Below are 9,537 nucleotides of genomic sequence, written 5' to 3' on the forward strand. Positions count from 1 at the left end.
GCTCTCTCTCTCTCTCTCGCTCTCTCTCATGCTCTCACTCAATAGTTAGCCTAAGTTTCATTCGATTAACATTATCAGTAACTTTTCTCTTAAAAATTACATCAATTTTACTTTGCTTTTTCATCATAAAATGTTCTAGTTTATTTTTACCTGAAAAAAAAGAACTCAAATAATTATATATACTTACATGAATAAACAAAGTCTAAGTATTTTATCAATAATAATAATTTTTTCACTAAATCACTATCAATTTCATTAAAAAATAAAATAAAAAAATAAGAGAGAATAAATCTTAAAAATAGGTCAAAAATTTTTCTTTGTAAATACAAAAAAATAAAATTATATTATTTTATAATAAAAAAGTGCTTTGTTAATTAATAATTTTATGTAATTATAGAAAAGAAGTGAAAAATAAAATGAATACCTTGTTTTAATTGATATGAATATGATTGAAAACTTTACTAGAGACTGGGCAATGGCAGTGACATGACTCAGTGAGGGCGCCGCGTGACTCGTGAGCCGTGAGGAAACAAGAGGATTAGAAAAGAATAGGAAACGTGAAGAAAGAGAATTAGTTTTAAGGATTTAAAAAATTTTAAAAGCTATTATGTTTTATTTGGGTTGGGTTGGGCTTCTGACTACTACTTTTTTTTCAAAAAAAGTTGGGGCCAAGCCTCCACTTGTCCCATGTATCCGTCCTTGGGTATATAATAGGTGTAAAATTTAAATATTATTGTTTTTTTTTATTGTATTTTCTATCAGTTATGCATCATTTTTTGAATAGTTTTCTAGAGATGAAAGGCGAGAATATTTATAGCAAGAAAATAACATAATACGTTATTATAACATTAGGAAAAGTATAGGTAACTAACAACATTATTGAACAATATGAATAATAGGGTTAAAAGAGTAAATTAATCCTAAATTTAATTAGGGTATAGTGTCTTTTAGTTGAAATGGACCAATTTTAAGATCTATTATTCATGTTGTTCAAATAAATCATTGGTTACCAAGCATTGCCCAGAATATTATTAATTTATTACATCATTAAAATTAGGGTTAATACTCAAATTCGTCCCCGAAAAATTACGCGATCTTCATTTTCGTCCCCAAATGATTTTTTAATCAAATTAGTCCCTAAAAGATAACAAATAAGTCAAATTAGTCCTTCTATCAGATGGGCGATGACGTGGCACGTTAAGTGCCACGTGGCATGATGACGTGGCATGCCACGTGGCAAATCAACGCTACGGTCAACGCCACATGGCAGGTCAGCGACACGTGGCATACCTGTGACATGCCACGTGTCACTTGACATGTACAATAGAATTTTATAGTCAAAATAGTCCTTGAAAGTCCAGACGTAAGTCATTTTCATCCCTCAAATTTTAAAAAATTAGTCAAACTAGTCCTTATATAATTTTTTTTTATTTTTTCTTCATAATATTAAATTTGAAATATTTTTTGATACTACTAATTTTAATAGAAATGTAATTGAGAAACAAAACATTAGTAATTGTATATTTTCTTCTTAAAAATTTTTTTTAATAAAATTATCTCTCTCCTTTAATTCTTCTCAAAATCTTTCTTATTCTTTTCTATTCTAAAACATTTTTCTTACATTATTATATTTTGCTGGAGTATATATATATTCAAAATTGAAATGTATGTATTTATTAACCTAAACAAAATTATATGCTCGAAATCAAAATTTATGTATGTTAAGCTAAACAAAGTTATACCACTACTTTTTTTTCTACTACATCTTTTTTTTTGGTCCATTACGGTATTACTTACGTATAGGATGTAATGATAGTAATACTTAGAGTCAAAATTTGTGGATCTTCTTGAATTTTGATTCTAACTATCACTACCATTACATCCTATATGTAAGTAATACCATAATGGAAAAAAAAAATATGTAGTAAAAAAAAATAGTGGTATAACTTTGTTTAGGTTAACATACATAAATTTTGATTTTGTGCATATAACTTTGTTTAGGTTAATAAATACATACATTTCAATTTTAAGTGTATATATATATATATATTCCAGCAAAATATAATAATGTAAGAAAAAGGTTTTAGAATAGAAAAGAATAAGAGAGATTTTGAGAAGAATTAAAGGAGGGAGATAATTTTATTGAAAAAATTTTTTAAGAAGAAAATATACAATTACTAATGTTTTGTTTGTCAATTACATTTCTATTAAAATTAGTAGTATCAAAAAATATTTCAAATTTAATATTATGAAGAAAAAATAAAAAAAATATATATAAGGACTAGTTTGACTAATTTTTTAAAATTTGAGGGATGAAAATGACTTACGTCTGGACTTTCAAGGACTATTTTGACTATAAAAATCTTTTGTACATGTCAAGTGACACGTGGCATGTCACGGGTATGCCACATGTCACTGACCTGCCACGTGGCACTGACCTGCCACGTGGCGTTGACCGTAGCGTTGACCTGCCACGTGGCGTGCCACATCATCATGCCACGTGTCACTTTAAGTGTCACGCCATCGTCCATCTGACAGAAGGACTAATTTGACTTATTTTTTATCTTTCAGGGACCAATTTGATTAAAAAAATCATTTGGGGACGAAAATGAAGATCGCGTAATCTTTCGGGGACGAATTTTCTAGAGATGAAACGCGAGAATATTTATAGCAAGAAAATAACATAATGCATTATTATAACATTAGGAAAAGTATAGGTAACTAACAACATTATTGAACAATATGAATAATAGGGTTAAAAGAGTAAATTAATCCTAAATTTAATTAGGGTATAGTGTCTTTTAGTTGAAATTGACCAATTTTAAGATCTATTATTCATGTTGTTCAAATAAATCATTGGTTACCTAGCATTGCCCAGAACATTATTAATTTATTACATCATTAAAATTAAAAGAAAATTTGATGTATCACTAATAGACAATAAAATAAAAAATAACAATAACAATATTCCTAACTCTACATACACCTAATTTTATTTACTTTTAACATGGACTTGTTTTAAATGGAGGTGTAGTATTCTTTGTATTTCTTGTCACACTTTACTACATGATACATGTCGCATTTTTTTGCACAGTTTTCAAACATCACATTTTATAATAATTTTTAAAAATTTTTTATTGTTGTCATTAATTTTTTATTTTCCTTTTATTAAGGTGAAAATACACTAATAAAATGTGTGTACTAGCTAAATTTGTTAGCTAATATAAATAGAATTTGTTGGCCTACTGAACATTGCTTATTCCTCAAATACGAAATGGTCCAAATAATATCATAATGGAAGAATCTATAATTACATATTTATTTTGTCGAATTTGCTTTTATGATATAAGTCTTCAAATAATTAAATCATATATTATGCCAAAAACACTCAAGGAAGACCAAATTTACAAAATCATATTTGGTTTCAAAACTAATGTCTAGTCTAATTACACACTTAGATGATTGGCAAGGTTGGCTGAATTATTTAACTAAAGAACCCGTTTCATCAATGAGTTTTTCTTGCAAGGTAGGGCACCTGTCACTCGCATTATGACTATGACATGAGTTTCAACGTAGCCATGCGTAGGTTCTTGACAAGTTCATTAAGGGTCAAGTTGTAACCTTCGCCCGCCTGCAATACAGCATTAATCAAATACGATTAAACATCATCCTGAATTGACAATTTCCATAGTTAAAAACTAAACCACCACATTGGTTAAGAGAGAAAATAGGTTAGGCCAAACTAGCATACTTTATTTNNTCATTAAAATTAATAATTATTAATTTAAAATAATATTAAAACATAAAAAATATATTAAAAATAAATTAAACAATATATAAATATTTAGTATTAATTTTAGTGTACACATAACATATTTACTTTTTATATGATTCATATATCCGTTATAAAATAGAGAGACTCACACTACTATAAGTGGTAGACACTTTGAAGAGTTGGACATTTGTTTTGATGTTTTAAAATTTTTCTAGGTCTAAATTAAGAATAATTAGAGATTAACTAGAATTGTTTAATTTGTTTAGAAAAGCAAATTTGTAGTATAAATAATCATCTTGAGTTTCTCCTATAGCCTATTATTATATAGGTGGGTATTTTTTTATTTTTGTTTTATATTTTTTAAGTTTAAGCATAAGCCTGTACACCAATAGAAATTTATAGATATTTAATTTTTTAATTTTATATAAAAGTAGGAAATTTTTTGTATTTTTATTATTATATCCTTTAAAAGCAGTCTTCAAGTTTCTGTATAGATTAAGGTGAAGATCCTCTTCATCAAGTGGAAAAGGAAGAAAAAGGGTAAAAGAAGCTTTGACCTGAACAATGATGGTTATGTCAAGAATGGAATCTCCAAATGATAAGACACTGCTATTAAGAACCATCAATTGAAGGCTTTGAATCTCAGACAATATTCTGACCAAAATGCCCTCTTCCTTCCAGCAGTGGATTCGAAGCAACACTTGTTGCCCCCACTCTCTTGCTTCAACCTGTGGAAGACCATCAATGGTCTCTTCTTCGCATAATGAGGAGAACACAGCAGCACCATGAGCATGGAGTTGTTCTGCTTTGTTCAGAACCACCGTAGGCAGAGCCTTTGTTTTCTTGGATTCTTCTTCGAGCACTGCCAAACGCTCTTTCAGCTCTTTCACATACTTGATAGAGTCCCCCAACACAGAAGCCTTGTCCATCTGTGTCAATCAGTGAACATATTTCATTAGGATGAGTTTGGTTTTCACTGAAAATAAAATACAAAAAATATAAAAATAAAAATAAATATTTTTATATTTTATTTAATGATAAATTGAATATAAAATAAAATAAATAATAAAAATATTTAGTATTATTTTTAGGTTTAATTACTCTCTTAGTCCCTATAGTTTTACCAAATTTTTAATTAGGTTCCTATACTTTTTTCCCTTTTAATTGGGTCTCTGTATTGCTTTAATTTTGTAATTAAGTCCTTTCTAGTATAAAAAATATTAGAGTTAACTGAATATTTTTTCGCAAATTGAAGATATTTATAATTAAAAACTTAATTAAATCTTTGACCACATGTATTTTGGTAAAAATATTATGTTAATTTTAACATTTTTAACATGAAAATGACGTAATTAGAAAATTAAAAGCAGTATAGAGACCAATTGAAAGAAAAAAAAAGTATAGAGACTTAATTAAAAATTTGATAAAACTATGGAACCAACAGAATAATTAAACCTTATTTTTAGTTGTCAATAATTGTGTTAGAAATATAATTATTAATGTTACTTTTCTATTAGTTTAAATTTTTTGGGATAATGGTTTTATAACAAGGTATTAAAACTTTATATTGAAAAAGTCTAAAGTTGATCTTTGATGAGTATTAAAATTTTAAAAAAAAATAGCATAAGGTAAATAAAAAAGAAAAAGCAGCTATAAAAAATATATTTAAAAATGATTTTTTCAGCATTTATCTTTTTAGGTGAAAGACAAAATGTCTCTCGACAATGTTAAAATAATTAATCGATCTCTAGATGTTAAAACTTTTAGTTAAATTAGTCTTTATAATTGATTATCAAATGATTATCGGTCGATTTATTAGTTATGGGATTCATATAAAATTAGTTTGAGAAACAATTTTGCTAGATAATCAACAAAGGTCTAACTAACAACAAGTTAAGTCAACAAATATTTTTGAATTACATTCTATATTAAATAATTATTATTAATTAGTGATTATTTAAATTTTATTTTTTAAAAAATATAAAATTATTGATTATTAATTACAGTTATTTAAAGTTGGCTAGTTAAAAATATTTTCCTTTGAAAAACAATGTCGCTAATAAATTCCTAAATTAGGAACTAATTAATGTGAAGATTTTGAATGTGAAGGATTAAAGTTTGCATGGAATAAATGTTAGGGGGGTAAATTAAAATTAGTGTACCTTCTTGAGGCCAGGAACAAGGGCTGCAAGAGCAATGAAACTCTGACTGATCTTCTCTCTTCTCTTTCTCTCAGCTATGATATGATCGTGAGCATGAGATGGTGACCTCTTACCAAGTGTTGAGGTACTCTTTGCTTCCACATTTTGTGTATTCAAGGAATCACTCTTTTTATTATTATTATTATTTGGAGTTTCAACTGAGTCTTGCCTTTGGTTTAAGCTATTTTTCAACTCATAAAACTGTGTCGTATTATTGGGTGGAGATGATGATAATGAGTCTGAGTTATCAAAGGACAGAATCTGAGAAGATGATGAAGAAAGTTTGGGTGAAAAGGTTTCATCGTTGATGTTTCTTAGCATCTCTTCAAAACTCATCATTTCATCGGTGCAACAATTACTTAGCTCTTTGGAATTGCACTCTGCAGATAAAGATTGGTCCTACCGTTGAATGTGATGGTGATCATATCAGAAAATTAAAAAGGTTGTTAATAATAATAAAAAATTCAATAATATTACAGAATAAGTATAATTTATAATGAAAACATGACATATTTTTGTCAATTTTTTTTTTGTTCGACCGAAAATAGTTGAATTTGAAATAACTCAACCATTTAGTTTCTTATAAATAAAATAAAATTGTTAATACTGATCAAGGATGTTTTTCTTCTCATCATTATTAACTATTTTTATTTTATTTTACTTTTAAAAAACCAGATTGACTAACAATAAAATCGTTAATAATATGATTGATCCTATAGTTAATTATTTTATTAATAATATGTAGAACAACAGGTGTATATATATATGATTGATCCTATAATAATTTTCAGTGTCTATGGAATATTTTTGCAAGAAAAAATTTAGTAACTAATAAATAATTAATTAATACCTGTAGTGCAGACTTCCCTTGAAGATCCTCACTTGCTATTAACTCATGTGAAAGAAAATCTTCCTCATCGACTAGATCAAAATCAAGGTCCGGGAAGAAATTGTAATCCTCATCAATTTCCTGCTAAAGTTTAACAAATTAAATCAGATATATACCACTATGAGTAATTGTTAAATCATATATATATTTTTTTGTTAAACTTTAAAGAAATTATAATCCTTTACTATCTGTCCAAATTCGCTGACTTTTGAGTAATTGTTAAAGTGTTTTAGTTTTTGGACTACTATTAATTAATATATATAAACCGAGTATGAGTTTCTAGTGCTATATTATTATCAATAATGTAGCTAGTATCACATCAATAGTTTTGTAAACTTAAAAAGAAAATAAAAAATGTTTACTAAAACTTGAATCATCACAAACTAATCATTTAGTGCATGTACGAAACCAATTCTTTTAATGTATTTCGCAACCACTCCAAAATATTTATATTAGTCAATTTTTAGTTGATTACTTTTATATATATGTTATTTCAATTGACCACTTTTTCTTAACATTTAAAAATTAATATACAAATTATAGTTAAACACATGTTGCATGCATTAAGTCCTGAATGTATCTAAAATGTGAAATTAACTCTCATTATTAACAATGAAAATATTTTGTAATTCCAAGTATAAAAAATTTGTAACTTCTTTTACTAAAAAAAAAAAAAAATTAAAGTGAGATTTGAGGAAAAAAAATATAAAATTCACATCTTGATTACTTTATAAATATCGCAAAACTATTTAGACCAAACAAAACTTAAACTGTGAAATAGAGGGATGTACATGAATATTGTATCTATCACGCTCTCTCATACGTAGAAAAGTTATTTGTGAACTTGAAGCATGAATTTGCAATTTTTTCAATTTTTGTTTCATATTATATGAGCTAAATTTCAAATTTTTTTGTAACAGAAATTTTGGTAATATTAAAAAAAATATTTATCTTAAAAATTTTAATAATGTTACACATACAAGCATTTTTGTAGGCAAGTCCTACCACATTGACACAAGTCTAACAAAAAAAACATGCACGCATGTATTAGCGTTTCTCCTTTTTCATGCTATTTTAGCACAATTTTGTTTTTGGAGAGCATAGAAATTTATAACAGATAAATTTTTACACATAGCATAGAAATTTTTACATATATAAAAATTTTTACACATAGCACATAAATTTTTGTTATGAATATATTTTGTTGGTTAAGTGAATCAATTATGGTCCTTTAAGTTTTTTTTTGCTTTCCATTAAACATTTTTTTGTTGCGCATCAAAATTTTTTGTGCTATGCACCAAAATATTTGTGGTATATGCATTTTGTTATTTGGGTGTCAATGTTTTAGACATGTAATTTTTAAAAAATTTTTGTATTGTGCACCAAATTTTTTATACTATATACCGAAATTTTGTACTCTGTGTATATATTTTGTTGATTGAGTGTTAACGTTCTAGGCATGTGGTCCTTTAAATATTTGTGTTATGCATTAAAATTTTTTGTATTGTAAATCAAATTTTTATGCTTTAGTTTTTTAAACATATATAAGAGAAGAAGAATACAAAGACAATGACCACAATGATAATAATAAAGGAGGACCGAGAAACAAAAGAAAGAGGGAAAAAAATTAAATAAGAAAAAAAAGTTGTTATTGAAGTTGGCAATATTGTTAGAAGAGGAGTGCTAGAGGCCAGTAACTTTTGTGATTTATAGCTATCAAATAACTATCAATGATGATTTTAATGTTGTGAGATTAGTGTGAGATTTCATCTAATGGTTCATTTTTTTTTGCTGATTATATGCTGGACAAAATTTAAAAAAGTTGTTGGTCCTCCAAACTTTTCCTTGTTAGAAAACAAGAATAAAAAAAATAGGACGACCACGATGATAATGATGACCATATTAAAAAAAAAAAAACGTGCATATCTAAATTAATTGAAATTTAATCGATAAATTATTTGTCCACGTAGTTTTATTGTAAAAATTTATATTACTAAACAAAACACATTAGTAACTTATTATAATAATTTAAATAATTAAATAAAAATACATAAACCATTACACATTTAACGGTATATTAGGATTTGTTTGATAATATTAAGTTATCTAAATATCACAACACGTAAAACATCAAAATTAGATGAGTTTAGTTTCTTACCAATTCAGATAACCAGCTGGCTGCTGATGTGTCCATTGGTGTGTTCGATTTCTCCATAAGATCCTAGCTATATATGGAATTCCTACACAACGTAGCTTTTTGGAGAAATATTGCATACAACATATCTATGAAGTTCCTATATGTTTTGTAAGAATCGGAGTTCTTTATATATAGTGGGATTGCCATCTTTTAGATCATTTAATTAATTAATTTCTTCCTCTAACATTAGCCACAGACCCTACATGCCAAAAACATAAAAATCGATAATATTAAAAAAAGGCACGTCAGGACAAGCTAGTTTCTAGCTACCTTAGTAGCTTGTCTTTATTGCTATAAATGACGATTCATGCATAATGGAGTTTACTTAATTAATTAGTATTATAAAAATAAAACTAACAAAAAATGCATGGTGGCGAAAGACGTATAGTATGACGACAAACAAGAAATTTCATATTGTTATGTGCTATCTCAATGGGCCTTTTAAATGTTTAAAATAAATGAGATATTACTATCA

The 9,537-nt window shown here is 26.9% G+C and overlaps 1 protein-coding gene across 2 annotated transcripts; it reads right to left on the reverse strand.

Moving 5' to 3' along the window:
• Positions 3,330–9,165, reverse strand: LOC107617512 (transcription factor bHLH19). Of its 2 annotated transcripts, none has more exons than XM_016319292.2 (5): positions 9,024–9,165; positions 6,827–6,946; positions 5,938–6,375; positions 4,333–4,704; positions 3,330–3,631 (listed from the first exon to the last, which is right to left on the reverse strand). In XM_016319292.2, the coding sequence occupies exons 1-5, from the start codon at positions 9,078–9,080 to the stop codon at positions 3,554–3,556; spliced, it is 1,065 nt and encodes a 354-aa protein (XP_016174778.1). In that variant the 5' UTR covers positions 9,081–9,165; the 3' UTR covers positions 3,330–3,553. The 2 variants fall into 2 exon arrangements, with proteins under 2 accessions (XP_016174778.1, XP_016174771.1); XM_016319285.2 differs by having other exon boundaries at positions 6,827–6,949; positions 9,024–9,163.

The sequence above is a fragment of the Arachis ipaensis genome, chromosome B01, assembly GCF_000816755.2.
Source record: "Arachis ipaensis cultivar K30076 chromosome B01, Araip1.1, whole genome shotgun sequence".
NCBI lineage: Eukaryota > Viridiplantae > Streptophyta > Magnoliopsida > Fabales > Fabaceae > Arachis > Arachis ipaensis.

What these genes read in the sequence shown, in the direction of transcription:
- LOC107617512 (XM_016319285.2), bottom strand. Translation starts at nt 9,080, where the DNA reads ATGGAGAAATCGAACACACCAATGGACACATCAGCAGCCAGCTGGTTA. An exon ending in AAGGGAAGTCTGCACTACAG is followed by an intron (nt 6,376 to 6,826) that starts GTATTAATTAAT and finishes ATTCAACGGTAG; the next exon opens with GACCAATCTTTATCTGCAGA. An exon ending in ACATAACCATCATTGTTCAG is followed by an intron (nt 3,632 to 4,332) that starts GTCAAAGCTTCT and finishes GCTGTATTGCAG; the next exon opens with GCGGGCGAAGGTTACAACTT.